The 19813-nt window shown below is 38.0% G+C and overlaps 2 protein-coding genes across 3 annotated transcripts; one reads left to right on the forward strand and one right to left on the reverse strand.

Annotated features, from left to right (window-relative positions):
• Positions 1-2338: 2338 nt before the first annotated feature.
• LOC114133774 (G-protein coupled receptor family C group 6 member A-like) lies at positions 2339-8306 on the forward strand. Of its 2 annotated transcripts, XM_027999849.1 has the most exons (6): positions 2341-2658; positions 2734-3046; positions 5139-5897; positions 6299-6511; positions 6586-6703; positions 6940-8306. In XM_027999849.1, the coding sequence occupies exons 1-6, from the start codon at positions 2477-2479 to the stop codon at positions 7866-7868; spliced, it is 2514 nt and encodes an 837-aa protein (XP_027855650.1). In that variant the 5' UTR covers positions 2341-2476; the 3' UTR covers positions 7869-8306. The 2 variants fall into 2 exon arrangements, with proteins under 2 accessions (XP_027855651.1, XP_027855650.1); XM_027999850.1 differs by lacking the exon at positions 6940-8306 and having other exon boundaries at positions 2339-2658; positions 6299-6422; positions 6586-6697.
• Positions 8307-11008: 2702 nt separating this feature from the next.
• Positions 11009-15410, reverse strand: odc1 (ornithine decarboxylase 1). The gene is made up of 11 exons (XM_028000828.1): positions 15268-15410; positions 14469-14617; positions 14181-14315; positions 13796-13969; positions 13512-13684; positions 13216-13432; positions 13046-13129; positions 12795-12957; positions 12590-12705; positions 12275-12489; positions 11009-12179 (listed from the first exon to the last, which is right to left on the reverse strand). The coding sequence occupies exons 3-11, from the start codon at positions 14310-14312 to the stop codon at positions 12041-12043; spliced, it is 1413 nt and encodes a 470-aa protein (XP_027856629.1). The 5' UTR covers positions 14313-14315; positions 14469-14617; positions 15268-15410; the 3' UTR covers positions 11009-12040.
• Positions 15411-19813: the final 4403 nt, after the last annotated feature.

A 19813-nucleotide genomic window follows, 5' to 3' on the forward strand; every position in this document is an offset into this window, starting at 1 on the left:
TAGTGTTGCAAATGCTGCCCTCTCATGGAAATTAGTGTAAACTGCAACAGAGAGGTTTTAGAGGCCCTCAGGGTGCAAAGATTAATACATGTATTGTTCAGACTGGTTTATGTGCAGAACCACTGTGATGACGACACGCAATGAGGATGAACTGCAAATAAATCCGTAGAAAGGTGATTCAAACCATGGCTGTAGCCAAAGAATCAAAATTCTTATAAGGTAAAAATGAATCTTTTTCAGGATGACCATGATAAATGAGGACATGTTTTGTTTTTACCAGTGAAGACTCAGATGGTGGTTAAGCAAATTATTTTTTAAGGGTGCGCACACTTACCTATTATTGTTTATATTTTCCCTCAGACAGATTTGCTTGTTTTTTTGGGTTTTTTAACTTTACAGGATATGTTTTTAAAAATGTCCAATCATTTATATGAAATTTTATGAATTTTTATGTGGGTGTGTAAACCTTTTACATCCTCTTTCATTGCATTGCTGCTCTCCACAGATTAGCTATGCTTCCACCAGTGAGCAGCTCAGTTTAAAATATTGACCAATTATCCTAACAGTGATGTTTTTGGATTTTTAAAACCTAAAAATAAAAATAAAATGGTGGTTCTTTAAAGTGATGGGAAATTTGCTCTAGTAGATAATGTTTGTGCCACTATAAACGTGCTGTGCTTCCTGTAAATAAATGAGAAATTTTGCTTGCATGAACTCTAATGTGTGATTTCTTCCTCTGAAGAGATCTTACATCAAACGGTCAAGCACTATAAATCAGCTAATTTGGTATTGACAATCTGGTTTTGGAACCAGAGGTCATGAGCAATCGGCCAATGACCTCACAGTGGCTCAAAACATGTTTTATTCAGCTAGACTGAAGGGAAAATGGCTCTTTGGATTGTAAAGGTTGCAAACCCCGATCTATTTTATCTGTATAATCTATATTATAATCTAAATCTAAGGTGCAAAATCCAATTCTAACAAATTCCAAGTTTTAGTTGTGTTAAGAGAGGTTCAGTACCTGCAATGCTTTAATGGTTGTTGTAGAATCTCCAGGATGCTGCAAGGAGCTGGATTGTGTAGCTTTGTGCTGAGAAGGCTTCGATTCATGAAACAGCGATGTAGTGCTTCCAGCTTTGCAAATGAAGAACAGTCAGGGAGTATGACTCCAACATATGTAGCCTATTGAAGGGGGAAAAAAAATAGTGCAACAGGCCTATGCAGCATCCAAATATAGTTGAGTTTTATTGTTTTTTTTAATGGTATCATATGTTTTCCTGGCACATGGCGCCATTTTATAGCACAATTAACTAACTTTATTACCTTCTGTTGTTATAAAATTGCTGTATATACCAAACATAACCTAAAAGAAATTTAATTCAAAATTTGATATGTTGAATTTAGCATCTTACTCCTGGAATCCGTGAGAAGCTCCTGCATTTTCCAGTACTCTGCCTCCAGCAAGTCATCATAACATTACTTCTTATGTTGATAGCAATCGTTGGATTGAGAAGTAATTCCTATGATGGACTCACCAGACATGCAGTTACACCAGGTGTTTGCAAATTGCTGCTGTCACTAATCTGGTGTAGCTGAGTGTGAAACAGGGGGAGGCATGGTTTGTGAGGAGAAAGCTTGGTTTGGGGACTGCTGTGGAAATGGACAGTGCTTTGTGAAAGCAAATGTTTAGGCAAATGCCAGTGGCTGTAAGGGGCAGTCAACAGGGGAGAGGTTGGACCAACTGTTACAAAATAGTTACAAAACTATGTGTGGCAGTAAAGTGACAACTGTATGTCAGTGTAATGGTGGTGGCAGCATCCTGCTGTTTGGATGTTTTTTTTACTCCGGCTACTGGGAATTGATAGTAAGATGGATGGAGGTAAATGCAAAGCAGTCCTGGACAAAATGTGTCTTAGTATGTGATAGGCTTGAGATGGATTAATTTTCCAGAAGAATAAAAACGTTGACCTGTTAAATCAAAAGAGCTACATTGTATTTTATTTTATTCTGGAGTAACCTCACAACATTGGAAGCTCAAAACACTGTCCTGAGCCGTATGCAATGAAATTTTGTTCTGTATACACCCTGTGCATGCAAAATGACAATAAAGTCAGTCTAAGTCTAAGTCTAAGTATGAAGCATGCTGCCCTCTCATGGAGATTAGTGTTAGATGTATCAGAGGAACTCAAGGTAAAGTGCAAAGATGAATACCTTTATTGTTCAGACTGGTTTATGTGGTAAACCTCTCTCATGATGACATGCAGTGAGGATAAACTGCGAATGAATTCTTCTTTGTGAGTGATTCAAATCACCTCTCTGCTTTCGTGCCTGTATCTTATTCTAATGATATCAGTTGAAATCAGTCTGACAATGCAAATGACCCAGAACAGTAGGCAAACCTTATATAAGAAGAATTTTCCAGGAGAAAGCTCACACTGCAGGAGTAGAAAACACAGCCTGCACATCTGATTCAACCATGTTTTTGTTGAAGCTACTTGTAACTTTTATGAGTGTATTTCACTCCAGCTCTGAAAATACGGATTTCAGAGCTGAAATGAAGCATACGTACCTTCATGGGGATGTTATTATTGGAGGTCTTTTTCCTATTAACCAACAAACCAACAGAACAACAGATCCTGGTCCAATATCCTGTAAAATGTAAGTACATACCTGGCAAAGAATCCAATTACATAGCTAGAAATTGTACTGTTTATTTTATGCCTCGTTTTGTAGGTTTGATATCCAAACATTCCTACGTGCCCAAGTGATGATCTACTCTATCCAAGAAATAAACCAACAGACGCCAAGACTGCTGCCCAACCTCACCCTTGGATATGACATTTATGATACTTGTGGAGATGTCAGCCTCGCCATCAGAGCAGCTCTGCAGCTGCTGAAGGACCAGTCAGACCCACAGAGGTGTCTCATACCTGCATCCATCAATTCCTCCTTACCTGAACCTGAGACGAAGGTGGTTATTGGAGAGGAATTGTCTGAGGTATCCTTAGCAGTTGCAAGAGTACTTGCTCTACCATCAGTCACACAGGTTTGACTCTCACTATGTTTTATATGTTATGCAACATTCCTTTAAATGTAAATATATCAATTTGATACATACCAGATTATGACACTGAAATTTAATAGAATAAGATTTTGAAAATTCTTGAAATAACTGTTTCCACTTTTAATGTTTCATGTATCTTGTACAGTAAGACTGAAAAATGAGCAAATCTGTCTGAAAGAAAAATATGATTTTAAAAAACTTGCAAATTTTTTTTGCAAAGGTTGCAAAGGTATGCACACCAGTAAGCCAAAATATGATTCCATTTTGACTCCAGGTTTTCTTTTGTTTGAGTCTATCAGCATCCCACATTTGGACCTAGGAATATTATAAATGTTATGTTCCGGGGTTCTGGCTGCATGGTGGGAGTTCCTGTGCACCCTTATTACCTTTTACCACCAGATGGCGACAGGTTCCGGTTGGAGTGCGGTGCATTATTATCCGCAGCTGTTCGTGATCATCTTCATCAGCGGCGCAGACTTAAGGAGTTGGCCGCCAGTCCAGCGTCGCCTGACTGTTAGCCAGTCACGGTACCTCTGAGCCCCCTGAGCCCGTCTCTGTGTTTCTAGTTGTCTTGAACATTCTAGTAATTATCTTTGTTTACTCCGTTGCCTTTTAGGTGATCCTTTGATGAGATCCCGGTTGAATTCCTGGTTTATGAACCACCCTCGTGACGCCGTGGAAAGTATCCACAGGTTGCCCGAGTTCCCAGACTCACCTCTCCGTTGTTTTGCAATTATCTCCTGGACCCCCACGGCTGGCGGCCGTACCACTCCTCCGTCTCTCCGCTGCACCCGAGCCTACCTGTCCGCTGCCCGCCGCACTCCTCCGTTGTTCTTGGACCCACCAAGAACCGAGACCCCGGACATACTTTGTTTCCCCTCCAAGACTCCGTTCATCTGCAACAAGTAAGATCAGCCTGTTTTTCCCAGAAAGATTTCCTTTCTTCCCACGACCCCTGAACTCACCACTCTGCTCTTTCCTCGTAGTGAACCATTGTTGCCGTCACTGTCTTTGCCCCTGGACCAGACCATCCTGATTCTCGCTGATAATTGTGTGATCATTATTAAATCATTTAACACTGATCCTACCTCTCCTGTCTTGTGTTCTGCATGTGGGCTTGTTAAAAACTACCATCATGACAATAAAATGCTTTGCAAAAGTTCTCAAAATAGTTCACATTTTGAAAAAAACTTTTTTATTTTAACCCCACAAATTTTCTGAAAGATTTACCTCTGAACTTTGACTTGGTCATTCCAAGACTATAAGTTTGTTCTTGTGAATTCGTTATTTTTTAATTTTTTATTTGAATGTCTGCTTGTACTCATTGTGGTACTGAAAAAACAATATCGGTCAGCTTTCTAGTACTCATCTAAAGATTTGGGGGTAAAACTGACTTTTACATGAAGCTGTTCATGATTTCATTCTCTTTATAAAAACAGCTACATGAAATAAAGTCCCCATCGTGTTTCACAGTTTGGAAACAGCCTGGCTATTGCCTTCCTGTGTAACTCTGTTCAGTCTGAGTGTTCTCCTCTTGACTCAGGTTGTCTCTGGTAGATTTTTTATTGGGCCAATCAGCGAACAGAAGGAGAAGTTGTGAAGGAAGTTGTGACGGACATTAGTCTGGAATGTGTTCCAGACTACATTGCTACATTGACCAATCCGTGTTGGTCACGCTTCCAGATATTGTACGAAACAAATAGTGTAGAACAAGTAGCTGTTTTTTACCGGCCTCATAGTCTTTTGTTGGTGTGCTTTGTTGTTTTCATGCCAAACTTACCTTTGAGGCTTCAGGTAGCCGAGGGCAGGTTTATTACCCATGAGGACTCAAACAGTGATTCAACAAACAAAAAAAAATTAAGGGTGTTAACACTTACACAACCAGGTTATATTGCTTTTTTGTTCTTTCCATTTTTCCTCAGACAGATTTCCTTGCTTTTTGGTTGATCTGTACAGGATACCTGTCATATTAAAAGGGAAGAAAACGTCAGTCATTTATAGGAAAATGTATGAAATTTTATATGGATGTGTAGACTTTTTATATCTTCTTTTATTGCATTGCTGTTCTCCACAGATTAGCTATGCATCAACCAGTGAGCAGCTCAGTTTAAAATATAAGTTCCCCACCTTCCTACGGACTGTTTCCAGTGACAAACATCAGACGCAAGCCATTTACGAGCTGGTGAAGTATTTTTCATGGCAATCAGTGGCCATTGTGGGAAGCACTGATGAATATGGGAAGTATGGAACTGATAGTCTCCTGAAGCTCTTCACTGGCAATAATATTTGTGTTGACTTTGTGGACATTCTCCCTGATACCTTTGTCAAAAACTGTTCAACAGCAAGAGATCTGCTGAAAAAAATAGAAATTTCTACCGCTGAGGCCATCATGTTCACCATAGACACCAATGTTCGTATCATCCTTGAAGCAGTTGTTGAAAAAAATCTCAACAGAACCTGGATAGCAAGTGACACCTGGTCCACTTCTTCTAAAATCTCTGAGATGACAGGAATCGAAAGCATTGGTCCAGTTTTTGGTTTCAATTTTAGACAGAAGGAGGTGCCGGGCTTTCAAGATTACGTCACCTCAATGTTTAATGGAACTACAAACAGCATTTTGAGTTATTATCAAGTTTTCACAAACAGCTCCAAAGTTGACGTGAAGTGTAACTGCGCGAATAAGACTTCCGACATGAACTGCTTGTACTGCTACATTGATCATGATGAATCCTACAACATCTACCTGGCTGTTCAGGTCATTGCTGAGGGCCTCAGAATCTTACTCAAATGTAACAATCAAAGCTGTGAACAGACCACGTTTACTGCTATTGAGGTATAGTAAACAAGCTTCTGTTTTGAGTCATTCGTTACAAATTACTTTTTATATGTTTGGTTGTGATTATTACTCGACCAAAGTCTAAAACGTACCTTTTGTTTTTCAGCAAATATCAGTCTTTTTGTTATTTATATTACCTGTATAGGTAGTTTTGCACATTTGTCCTCAAGACAGTCAAATTACGCAATGTTCTGACATGGAGTATATAAATGTCCCCGTATGTATAATCTCTGGCGCCAAGTCCTAACATATTGAATTAATTTTATTCCCATAACTAAACCGTATTATGGTAAATTAATAATGATATTGGACCCGTCTATATGGTCTGTTTTCATCTGTAAACATATTTAAACTACAATTCCATAACAAGTAATATCGGCCTAAAATTGTCTCCACAGCTTTTTCATGTAATCAGGAAGATCAACATCACTGTGAATGATACAAATATCTACTTCGATGAAAACGGAGATCCCAGTCTGGGATACGACATATTGTTTTGGAACACATCTGCGTCCAAAGAAGGTGTTGAGAAAATAAAAATCGGAGAATACTGGCCAAATAAAAACATTTCATTTAACAAAGATCTGTCACAATGGAGAACCACTGAAAATGTAAGATGAAGATATATTAGTCAGTAAAATACAGAGCTCGTGATCATGTGCTAATCCTATTGTCTCTTTTACAGGTCTCTGTTTTTAACTGCTTTAAAACATGTAAACCAGGAGAAAAAATGGAATTACATTATGGAAAATGCTGCTATAGATGTGCTAACTGTTCACCTCAAGAGTCTTCTTATGGAAATGGTCAGTGTTATCTTTACTATCTATATTTTGGTTTTGCCTAAAATACAATTTTCTCCTCTCTTACTTTACTTGCCATCAGTTTGAGCCCATTAGCTCAGAAGCATTTGGTTTCTATTAGGACAATGATCCAAAGCGTATAATCGTTCCCCCTCTTTTTCCCAGTCTCACATGAAAATGCAGCCAATGTCTTTTTTTTGTTTGTTTTTCATATTCTTTCTCTTTGTCTCCTTCTGCAGATACTTTTTGCAGTCTATGTGAAGAGAACGAGTTCTCACCAGCAAACCGCAGGTATACTTGTGAGAATAAAACTGAAGAGTTTCTTGAGTGGACAGACCCCTTCTCCATCATTCTGGTCATGACATCTGCTATTGCAATAATTGCTACTGCAGTCATTGCTATCGTCATTGGCTTCAACTGTGGGACTCCCATTGTTAAGGCAATTGGAGGTTCCCTGTGTTATGTGGAGATGGCCTCCTTGCTCCTCGGCTTTTGCACTACCTTCACCTTTATAGGAAAACCCACACCAAATTCCTGTGTAGGCATTCCTCTCTTCGGTATAAGTTTCTCCCTCTGTGTCTCCTGCATTCTGGCCAACTTAATTCAGATCCTGCTAGGTTTTAGCTTTGACCCGAGGGTTTGCTCTAAGATTAAGAAGCTTAATCATCCAGTAGCTGTGGTTGTCATCATCTCTGGTGTGCAGTTGGGTGTATCCTTAGCTTGGCTAATCGTTCTCCCACGTCTTCCTTCAAAGGACCAGAAAGAGTCCACAATATTGTACCAATGTAACATGTGCGAAAAGTCCAAAAAGTTTTTTGTTGCCACAATAGTCTACAACTCTTTCTGGGGCGTTGTGTGTTTTATCTTTGCATTCAAAGGTAGAAAGCTACCAGACATTTACAAAAATGCCTCATTGATCACAGTGAGCATGGTGCTGTTTTTAATCATATGGATTGTTTTCCTCCCAATTTATCTCACTTTGGAAGGAAAGTACAAACCGGCTATAAGCAGTGCAGCCATTTTGATCTCATGCTTCAGCATTCTTGGCTGTCACTTGGCCCCCAAGTGTTACATTATGTTGTTCAGGAAAGAGATTAATAATCAAAATGCTATCAGTGAATATATTAGGAAACATTATGAGAGGAAGGACTTATCCGTGATTTCATGATCATACTTGCTTGTCTTTGTTAAAGATGAGCTGCAAAATAATATAATAGAATCCAGACATGAACTGTATGCAAAGACAAAGTCAAACTTTTCTTCTTTTTGTTTGACATTAAATCAGACCCAAAGTTAGGTAAGCTAACTAGAAAACTTTACTAAATATCTAAAGTGAAAGATGGAAGGAGGGTAAACTGAGTACTCTATCGATATGGACTAAAAGGCCATTCAGAGAGTAAAAATCTGTCACATCATATTGTAATGCATCATGTTGTTGGGTGTTCTATTGCAGGCAGAATTGGTGCATTCCACAAAATAGATGGAATCAAAAGGAATGAAAGTTATGTGGAAATAGTGAACGAACATCTTAAAGCAGCAGCTAGAAAGTTTAAGATTGTAACACAAATGGATCATTCAAATGGATCTTCCCACTAAATTAGTTACAAAATGGTATAAAGACTCATATCTATGTAATATGTATGTAAACTTCTTGATTTCAAGAAAGTACAAAAACAATTCTTGCTCATTGTAAATAGTTAGCAAAAGGTTATTCAGTAATCCTGACTGACCTAAAATGACAGAAGTTTGGTGAGAGACAGTGAGAAACAAAGGTGATGTCTTTTGGATGGATTTTCATGATTGTTATTGTACTGTTAAAAAAATCCATTGACACTAGCTTCCCTCTCTTATTGAAATTGAAATTTGGCAGTTGCCTTTGGTAAAATTTCCGGTGCCACAAGACAGGAACTGAGTTTGAAAAATAGCAGCGAATTAGCAAAAAAAAAAGAAAGAAAAGCAGATATGATGCAATGCTGGTTGCAGGGCTAACTCCGGGAAGCAGAGTGGAGAGAGAGCAAATCCCACCGCAATCAGGAGGCAAGCACAAGGCAGAGAATAGAAATGTAGTCTCAAACAACAAGAAGCAGAACTTCTTGGTTGTAAATATGTGGGAAATGTTGTAGAGGACTATTTCAGACTGATCCATTGAAAAATTGAAAGCCTGAACAGAAGACTGAGTAATCTCAAAAATAACCTCAAACCAAATGGTAACAGATAATATAATATACTGCATTATGCAACAGCAAACGTAATGAGTGAACCTCGGTTTAAATATAACTTACATGCATATAAATATAGCTTAGAATATTTCATGCCATTTATATTATTTATTCTCATTTGCCAATTCCGTGACTGCAGGAATCTTTCCTTCCCAACAGCAAATAAAATAACCTTGTCAGAGGAACTCATAGTTTTTAAAAATCTGGTTTAAAACTGCTGACAAATGTTAATTTTTAATATTATGACACAGTTTCACTCATATCTTATAAATAAAATTCTGTTGTGTTATAAAATAGAAAAATAGATCAGTATAATTTTAATTTAATCATAAATCACCTTATTTTCACAAAATTAGGCCATCTGTTATTACACCTTTCAGTTTACTCTTCTAAACACACTTTATTTTTAGCTATACAAGGATTTGCATGAAATATGTAAAGGGAAAGCCACATATTTTTAAAAAAATCTTTTTTTAAAACTGCTGTTATAAATATGTTTTCAGTCAATGATACAAAGAGCTATTACAGCCCAAGGCCAGTGAAATTAATTCTTAATCAGAGCAAATGGTGGCAAAACTAAAACACTGCTTTTCATTAGCAGGACTATTATTATTCTTTGTATATTTTAATATTAATTTCTCTTGTACAGGGTTTTGTGATTTTATGTCTGTGAAAAGCATTGTATAAATATGCTTTTCCTACTTACTAAAAACTTAACTAACTAATCCAAACTGAAGGAGATGGAGAATTCCTTGCACGGCCAAGAAGTAAGAAATACATTTGCACCTTTAAAGTTGTATATATTTTGTTGAGCAAACAAACTCTATAAAACTGAGTTTGTGATTTCATGGCACGCTAACAACATGGGAAAAAATAAAATGCAAAACCCGTGTGCAGAGTAAATGTATTTGTGGAAGCGTGCTTCCTCTTTCTGTAGAATACCGTGTGCAGAAAGCTTGTATTTGGCTATCAAATCGAGCTCACATTATCACTCGAAAAACAAAGCCATAATAATCTCGTCTTGTGGGAAGTATTCCAGTCTGTCATGCCTGAAAGGATTTAGGTCAAAACATGTTTATTTATGCTGGTGTTGGGAATTTCGGGGATCTGTTTGTATTTAAAGGTATTGCAAATGAATTCTGCTGAAAATGACAGATAAATGCTATATTTACCGAGAATAATATGAAGTTGGACTAATTTCACACTTTCATCTGTATTGTTATTCCTTATGCTATCAGATATTTTTGCTATTGGGAATAAGGGCATTGATATACCTGTTTTTTCTGTAACATGTCAATAAGGAGGCTTCTTATTTTGTTCAAAAGGATGAATTAAAGCTTTTACATGATGCTGGTTTTGAGTAGGCTGGGTTTTTTATTTTTTATTTTCCTTATTCCTTCATCTGCAACAAGATCATTATCTGGTGACTCTCCAAAATACACCATGTACTGCATGTCCAATTTTCTCAAAGATTAAAGCACCAGCAGGAGGATGCTAGAGTTAAAAATTACTTTGAAAGTAATATAGACAGCAAAAAAATGTTCCTTCCCAAACAATTTATTGATAAATTGTTTTAATCTTAAATATAGAAAAATATTTGAAAAGAATTTTAAATGTGTAAATTGTTAGATAACATTTACATTAGCCTATTAATACTTAAACTACACCTAATTATATAACAGTGTCTTTAATTCCCTTGATTGCCTTCACACATAAGCTCACACATTACATTAAGATAATCTCAAAACTGACAAAATAAAACGTCACAAATTGTGAACTCCACCTTATGGTCATCATTGCACATTGCACCACTGCTAGAAGGGTTTTAAAAAACTGAAATAATTAACTTATCAGTGGTAGTATTATGCAAATATTGAGGTGTAAGTGTAATTTTCTTTGCAATTATTGTTTTATCCTAGAAAAAAAAAGTCCCTACAGTTCATTAGTTGTATTACTGCCTCGTAGCTTTTATCATTTTTCTCCAATTAGTCTTAAAGAAATTCAAAATGTGAGCACTAGATGTCACCAGAGTTGGTGATTCTGTAAAAATAAATATTGACATATGCACTCTTAAAAAGAAAAGTCAAGATTTGGTTCTGCACCTAATATTTATTAAAAAAAATACAAAACTTCAAAAAGTTTCCATAGGAAAGCGATATGAATGTGCTATCCCATCTCTTTCATATTCAGTTTACATGCATGGGCAAACTTTGAGTCTTGTTAATATCATGAACATACATATTAATATTATCGAAGAGTTACCACAACATAAAGAAAAAAAATAGAGGAGAGGGTGTTGTTTGCTGTTTGAGTCCCTGTGTTTAAGTGTTAATCTTCAAGATTTTATTCTACTTTGAGAATCCATTTCTGAATACTACTAACACAACATTTGTATAAACACTTTCTGAAAAACTTGAGTTGTTAGACCTAAGTTACTGTTACAAACATTGAAATAAAAACACAAGATGCTTAAGATCTTGAAGACCAACACTTGCAAAGTTCTGTTCAGAAGTAGAGCTCATGGAAAAGATAATTATAGCAGCCATCTGAGGATCTTTATCCCACCTCAGACCATTGCTTTGTGGACATCAGATGTGACTAGTTGCTAGCGGTGAAATACCCTGACCTAATAACATGGTGCAGGTCAGTAAGCATAAATATGGTCGGGAATTTTGTTTATGTTCCCAAAAATCAACAACCACCTCCATCTCCAAATACTTTCATAGCCGAGTCCTTCTGACATGTGATGTCAGTTCTTCAATTTAAATCTTTGTTTCTTACTTTTTTCCCAGTTCTAAAAATAGGCACATAATTAAGTACCTCATACAAATACTAGAGGTCAGCAGCAAATTATATTAATACAGAGCTGCTTGTTGCACTTTATCGGATACCCACAGAGATGGTCCAAGGTGTGATTCAGCCTCAGTCAAAGGTTGACTCCCAGCTTCTGTACAGAACACTGAAATATGTGCAACAACATCCTCACTTCTCTCCTGTCAAGTAACTGGCCTCAAAATTTAGCTTGAGAACTATCTGCTTAGTTTAATAGAAAAATAATAATAAAACAATAAAATTTAAAAAAGAATAAATCTAAAGAAAACAGATTCTTTCTGTAGCTGGTTTAAACCACATGGGCATGGCAAGGCTTAGTGGACATGTCCAAGCTGCTCTCTCGGCCACAGCATGCTGGAAGGTCGAACAAGGAGGACTCCTCTACCGGAGCTGGAAGGCCCTGGGAGCAGACTTGCTGCACATATTGCCTAAAGGTGAAATGGGCACAAGTTATAATTTTAAAAAAGGAACTTTAAAAACTGTAGAATTTCCTCATGAGTTAATTTCTAAGACAAAAACTCACCAGGCAGGACGGGACATGACATAGTAAATGTCTGGTCTTTGGAAGCCATTAAAGGTGGAGGAAGCAGCTACAGTGTAGGCACCCATGTTCTCAAAAACAAGCCAGTCCCCCACCTGAAGGTCAGGCAGGGTACACAGTTCCACGATCCGATCTAGACCATCACATGTAGGGCCCCATATGCTGCAGGGGTACACCGCCTCATCTGGTTTTGGTTTCTATAAGAAACAATCGGAAGAAAGTTTATAAAGATCTGGTCAGGATTTTTTTTTTTACCCTTTGATCCCACTGCAGTGATAAACTTTGAATCTGACTGACCTTATGCAATGTCGGCAAACAGTGAGCGTGGTCATAGAGGATGCAGTTGAAGGAGCCATACACCCCATCGTTGACATAGTACATCAGAGTTCTGTCACTGGTCCCTTCATCTTCCTCTGCAGGAAAAAGGTAAGCAATTAGTTTCATTGTCATAATTAACTGAGATAAATAATATCTCAGTTGTCTGTTCAACCAAAGCCCTTACCATCTGAAGATGATTCGTCATCCATGATGACCTTCTTAGCAATGATATTCACCACTAATGTGTAAGCAGATGCCACGTAGAAGCGTCCCGGCTCAGCGATGACCCTGACCCCGGAGTCGACAGGAAAGTACTTGTCGAGGGCCGTGTTGATTACTACTGTAATCTATAAATGGAAATGAGTCCACACGTAAGTCAAGTAAAATTTTACTTAAAACACAGAAGACTGGTTAAACAAAAACATTTCAATCTACCTCTTCAAACTTCAGTTCAGTGTCATCCGAACCAGGAAAACCTCCTCCAATGTCCAGGAGATCCATGTTGAAGCCAAGCTCTTCCTGCATGTCCAGACATTAACTTTAGGCTTCTTTGCAGAGCAGAAAACATTAATTACAGCTGAATACGCTCTTTACGAGCAACTCACCCCCATATCAAAGACACAGCGAGCATCTGCAATGGCTTTGGTGTAGGTCTCTGCATCAGTGCAGCCGCTGCCAACATGAAAACTGACACCGATCACATCCAGCCCCAGTTCCTTTGCCCGCTCCAGGAGACCGCGACAAGCTTTGAGGGGAGCACCAAACTTCACACTGAGGCGACACACAGCCTTCGAGTCATCTGTGGCGATGCGCAACACCAACCTGAACAGAGAACAGAAACGGCTTTAACAAAGGCCAACAATCAAAGACAATTGTTGAGTTTAAAAAGCAAAACTCTTACTTGGCATTGTCGTGACAACGGGCCACTTTCATGAGCTCCACTTCACTATCGAAGGTCATCATTTGGACTCCGTGTGCAGATGCGTACTTTATTTGTGAGACCTGCTTGCAGGGGTTGGCGTAGATTATTCTGCTTGGATCCACTCCCAGGGACTGAACAAGCTGGATCTCCGTCTGTGGGAGGACAATACCAACAGTCAGCAAAAAACGCAGGAGGCACCAATGCACTTTCAGCAAATAAATAAATTGTGCTAACAGCATTGATGGAAAGCTCCCAAAGCCTACCTTGCTTGCACAGTCGAAGCCAGTTCCCAACGATGCCAGCGTCATAACTACAGCCTGGCTGTCGTTGCACTTGACGGCGTAGAAAGGAGTGATGCGAGGCAGAGCTTTTGCCCAACGGAGATGTTTTCGTAAAACATCTCCCAAGTCACAGACATAGAATGCATCCCTATCATCCTGAAATAGAAAAACAAAAATAATGTTATAGATTACCTTTAACACATATAAATAGTGAATTAGACCAGCTTCTAACAGGCAAATCAATTCTAAGAGAATCACTTGGATAAAGCTATCCGGTTTAATCAAAGGTGTAGATTTTCAGAGTATATCCTGCTGACAAAGCAAATCAGACCATCTGCCCATTACATAAACCCCACCGGATACTTACTGTCAAGGATGACTCATTGATTTTCTGCTCAACAATGTCCCGAGCAGAGAAGCCCTCTTCAAGAAAGGAAAATTCAAATTTGTTGGGTGTGGTGGTGTTCATCTTGATCAGTACTTTCAATTTGTCACACATAAACTGAAAGAAAAAAAGAAAAAGAATACTTAGAAGACAGCATCTTTTCCTCTTATTGATTACTCAACTTTATTAGACTCTGGGGATATGACATGTATAATCACTGTGAAAAATGTAAGAAATTCCAAAAGCACTTGGGTAAAATATGACACTTACTTGGATATGAAAGAGTTGGAATATGGAGCTGCTGTTATTCAGGTGCAGAGAAGCCAAGGCGGTTCACCAGTGAAGTTAAACCCCTTAAGATACAACTCAAGGCCTGGGCCTGTTGAGCAGCTGGAGTGTGCCTTCCTAGAGTGAAGATTCTGAAAGGAGGAACTTTTATTTAGTATTCTAGAGAATCTGAAGTACAAACAATACATGTGTACTCATACAGCAGCGTGAATGAATAACTTTGTTACTCAGTCTTAAACTGGCGCCCTGATCGATACATTCACGTGGCTTTCTGATTGTATAACTTATGATTAACTTGACGCTAGGGTTGAAAAAAAAAAATCGTTGAAAGACGAGATCCTTTTAAGTCACACCCAGCCTAACGCTTTAGCCAATCAGAGATGAAGAACCTTCTTCCATTTCGAACGATGGCGTAAAAACTAACCAATCAGCAATGAATGACGTTCATATGCCGGTTCCGTTGGAGCGCCTAACGCCATGAGGCAACGTTGGGTATTCAATTTATTACGAAACTCATTCATCAAAAGATAAAAAAAAAAAAAACGTTCATCATTAAAGTTAATCACAAAATAGAAAAGACAAAAACATCCTGTTTGTTACAACACCAAAACCAGCTACAGAGAATAAGTCTTTCATGGCTTCGCCGTAAGGGTAACAAAGAAAACGGCTTGCTAGCTTAACAGACTGTCACAGCGGCCACGTCGTAGCTTTTAAGAGCAACGTAACACTAAACTTAACCGACCAATTAATTACAGAGACTCACCGAATGGCAAAGTCTTACCTTAAAAAGCATTTACAAAGAGTTTGTCCATTAGACCAGAGAGCTGGGGTTTAAAATAAAGCAGGTCCCTTCTTGTGAAGCGCACTGCTTGAGGTGTAGCCTGACTGTGCAGCGTAGAGTGAGCGCTGGAGTATTTATAGAGCGGCCGTTTCCAGGGCAACGCAGCCAGCTGAAACCGGCCTCCCATCCACGTAGGAACCGGTTTAGGCTTGTCAACTCATCCACATGGTGGATAGAGGAACCTCCTGAAGGGACCACACACCAGGTTTATGGAGGTGCAGCAGACCCCTCAAACCAAATTTATTTCTTCGAGGAGACTAATTTTGTCTCTACACTGAAATTAAGACATAACAGAAAAAAACTCCGAAGTTAGCCACTGGTAAAATAAAATACACAATTCTCTATATGCACTTTGTTGCTACTGCTACTGCAATGACGCATTTCATTCACATCTTTTAGTTTATTACCATTCAAGAAATGTCTCTGATAAGTGCTCTGGTATGCTTAGACAAACTGGTTTGTCATTTTCAAGATAGCTTTTTCTTTATGAAGAAGTTGACAAATTGTAGTAAGAGTGCCAATGGTTTTACTCAGACTTCCTTTTGTATTAGGCTACTTAAAAAAGGTTTGACATCAACTACTTATATGGAACTTATAACGAACTGAATGCTTGAAAAGCATTCATTTTTGAAAGAAAATTAAGGTTGTTTCTTTCTACTGAAAGAAACTATTGTTATATTTCTGTAATAAACAATAGTTATTTTTGGCTTGGTTAGGATTTATAATCTTCCATGTGTCAAAGTGTCAAATAGCCCCAATAAGAACCATAATAACTTGATATATGGTACATTCATCTTAAAAGAATACAATGAAACGATATGTAGGGTTGGGTCATTTTGTATCTCTGCTATTAATGAAATAGGCTATCACAAATCTACAAAAACAGTGGTTTGTGTACAAGTGATTTGTTTCTCTAACAAAGTGGAGATAAAAAAAGGGACAAACTGGAAGGAATGGTGGTGGATGATCATAAAGAAAACTTCTTGCAAAGTAGCAAGAAATTATGAAGAAATAAGGTGTGTCTCTGGTCCTTTGCACAAACTGACAATGTGCAAACCTGTCAGTTTGTGCAACGGCTGTCAGCAGATCGTGTAAGACAACTAATAAATATCGGTAAATAATTTAAATCACCAAGTGCTTAAATAGGAAAACATTATGGCAACATGTATTAGGTGTGTTCACACTGTTGGGTTCTTGGATATTATTTTTTATAGGCAATCGATGTTTAAATAAGTCCTCAGTAAGACTTATTTAAACATATAAAGTTAGGTTTAACTTTTAACAAGTTAAACCTAACTTTTTAAAAAACAAAAATTACAGGAGGTCAATAGAATATAACCTGTCAGTGTGAATGACAGCTTTCTTTTTACAAACCTGCATTATGTTTGTGTCGCTAACAGAGAAGCTCAATCATACTTGGCTCAATCATTGCAACCAAATCATTGGTTGCAATGATTTGTCAGTTCTGAGTGACAGAAAAGTCTCAATGATGTCACCTGGCTCGACTGAGGTCTGTTTGGTCTCAATGTGAGCTTGTGGTCTGCATGATGAGATTAGAGAAGGTTTAAAGGACAACTGACATGGCAGAGTCACACTGAATCACAACAATCCTACGAAGTCACGTGTGTCTACTACTGTGTTACATCAACCAATTATTTGGATCCCTAAAATACAAGCTGATTTAGTTTTCCATAGCAAGTTTTATACACTTGCAGCTATTTTTTCTTGATGCTTCTCCTCATTTTACTCTGCAGACTCCAAAAAAATCAAACTACATTTTGCATTTAAAAAACATTTTTTAAGTCGTCAGTAATTATATATGTATATATATAGAGAGATATAATAACTCTTTCATATGTTTATATATGTATGTTTATTGTTTTTCTTTTTTTTTTTGATGTGGCACATTTTATGACTCAATAACTTGGTTTGTACCAAGGTTGCTTTCATGACTCTTCTTCTAAGTGCTATAATTTTCAAACCAGGCAGACATTTCACCCTGACAGCACACTCTGATCAGCACGAAGATCGTTTTCATAGTCATTTGGTTTACACGCAGACATTACCAAATGGAGAAAAATTAAGGTTTTTGGTTATTGTGACCCAACACATATGGAAATGCTGCACAGGGATCAGATCGGAGGAAGTTTTGGGGCTTCTCACAGACCACATATCTGTGGCCCTGATGGTTTTTCCAGGTCTTCAAACCACAATCTAGATTGTCCTCAGCACACTTCAGGGTTTCCATTCTGCAGGGTCTTTAAGTGAAGTCATTTTTACCAGGAGATGTAATTCTTTAAAACTAAGAAACTGTCTGTTTCTGTGCTGGTAAAAGTTTAAATGAGGTTGACAGGGAAATTTTAACACTGACATAATCTGCAGTTATTTTTATGCAAAGCACAAACCCTTGAAGCACTGACTTCTTATGTAAAGCATCCAGGAACTAAGCAAATACTTGAGGGCTAATTAATTTTCTACAGATATTAACTTATTTAAAATCACAAGAACAGGAAACACTAAAACAAATGTCACGGTGAACTGTTCCACATCATTCCAGTCTTTTATTTTCTTTCTTGCCTTTATGCAGCTAATATGCTATCCTGTCCTTCACCCCTCTCCTTCTCTTCCTCTTGTAATGTCTAGCTCCGTCTCTGTGTACAGTGTCTGTTATCGTAACTGTGGACTATTGTGGCCCAGCGCCCACAGTCGCAAGGTCCCACCATCAGACAAGGATGATGATTGTTGGTGGGTGCCCACAAGATACAGTACAAGATTTGAGGCCTTGACTGCGGTGCTGAATGTCACTGTTATTTTCCTCAACAGCCTTTAGAATACCCAAGGTCTTTTCCGAACCAGTAACTGTCTTCAGTGACTCAAAGAATAGAATAAAGGTAGTGTATAGGAGGGATTGGTGAGGGAGAGGTGAAGGAGGATGAAGAGGGCAGAGAGAAGTGGTTGGTCCACGTGCACTTTTATCAAGAGGGAAAGATATCTGTGAAATGCAGAACAAATGCACTGGCACAAGTTTTCAGCAATGTGAGTGACACTCACAGATGTGGTAACAACAGAGAGAAAGAGTTGATGAAAAATACTAATAAAGATAAGTTAAAGAGGTAGTGGATTTTTAATATAAGGTAGCACATGTGTCAAGCTCAAGAGTTGGGGGGCCAAATCCGTCCCACTATTGCTTTTTATGTGGCCCTCTTTAGACTCTACATACAAAGAGCTTTCAAAAAGCAATTAAATATATTGTCAAATTACATCATCATGAAGAGGTGTTTAATACTCACAATTATTTATTTATATTTTTAACAGTTTGTAAGTGGGTTTAATCAATGCATTCTGGAGCAACCGGCACTTTGAGGATATTCATGAGCTTGATATTGCCTAAAATAAAAATGAGTTTCTCTTTACTGTATCTAACCTACCTTAGATACAGTGCTGGGGAATACATATTCTTACAATGTTTTTTTTTTCTTTTTTTGTTAAACCTACAACTTTTAGATCATCTCACACATTTTAAAATTAGATAAAATGATGTTGAAGCGTTAGGGTTAGAAGAGCTCTATAGTTTTAATCAAAGTGGATAAGCAGGAGGTTAGTGGGACACAAGACAATGTTGGGGGGTAGTGATTTACATGTAAAGTGAGAGACTGAATGGTGGTGAAGTAGAGTTAAAATTATCCTCTAATGGTCCTCCAGCTGCAGTCATCTCACATTAACAACCTGGTTTCTATTGGTAACTCTGCTGCATCAAGCTGCTGCCAGCACCTGATTCATCCATTCATTTAAGCTAATTCACTCTGTGAAACCAATAGGTAGGTGTCAGGTCAGAGATTGGGAATCACAGGTGTTAGGAAGTAAGCAAGCAAAATCCATGAGGGCTTGACCTCCATTAGATTAACATTTCTGGCTGACCCAGACAGAGGCTGACGATGGTGTCTCAACACTTGGCGTATCAAGCGAACAGATGGTGCAGGAGATCAACAGTCTGGTAGGATGTAGGTAAAACCTCTATTACCTATCACTCTGACCAGTTAGACATGTGGCTTCAAACTGTGAAATAATTTCATGCAGAGCTTTGCACAAAGGTTTTTACTTGCTTCCAGATTTCTTCTCCGTGTTTTTTTTTGTGACACATTTACATGTTTCACCAAAAAAAAAATCACTTCACAAGAAACTGAGAACAACCACACATCGTACAAGATCAATCAATCAAATCAAGAACAGATTAAATAGCCACTGACTTCATTATTGCAGTCATATCTAATTGACTGTGAGAATCCACAGTTGAAATACACATGGAACGGTGTTGAAGGTTCCCAGGAAGGACCACCAAAATTACTCCAAGATCTCATTAAGGACTCAGTCAAGAGGCTGCAAAATAGTCCAGAATAACATCTGAAACTCAGTAGGCCTCATTCAGTTAAGATTAGTGTTTATTATTCAATTGTAAGAAACACACTGGACAAAATGCATCTATAGG

Source organism: Xiphophorus couchianus, chromosome 19, assembly GCF_001444195.1.
Source record: "Xiphophorus couchianus chromosome 19, X_couchianus-1.0, whole genome shotgun sequence".
Taxonomy (NCBI): domain Eukaryota; kingdom Metazoa; phylum Chordata; class Actinopteri; order Cyprinodontiformes; family Poeciliidae; genus Xiphophorus; species Xiphophorus couchianus.

What these genes read in the sequence shown, in the direction of transcription:
- LOC114133774 (XM_027999849.1), top strand. Translation starts at nt 2,477, where the DNA reads ATGTTTTTGTTGAAGCTACTTGTAACTTTTATGAGTGTATTTCACTCC. An exon ending in GGTCCAATATCCTGTAAAAT is followed by an intron (nt 2,659 to 2,733) that starts GTAAGTACATAC and finishes CTCGTTTTGTAG; the next exon opens with GTTTGATATCCAAACATTCC. An exon ending in CTCTACCATCAGTCACACAG is followed by an intron (nt 3,047 to 5,138) that starts GTTTGACTCTCA and finishes TGTTCTCCACAG; the next exon opens with ATTAGCTATGCATCAACCAG.
- odc1 (XM_028000828.1), bottom strand. Translation starts at nt 14,312, where the DNA reads ATGTGTGACAAATTGAAAGTACTGATCAAGATGAACACCACCACACCC. An exon ending in TCAATGAGTCATCCTTGACA is followed by an intron (nt 13,970 to 14,180) that starts GTAAGTATCCGG and finishes TTTCTATTTCAG; the next exon opens with GATGATAGGGATGCATTCTA. An exon ending in GTTTGCCGACATTGCATAAG is followed by an intron (nt 12,490 to 12,589) that starts GTCAGTCAGATT and finishes TGTTTCTTATAG; the next exon opens with AAACCAAAACCAGATGAGGC.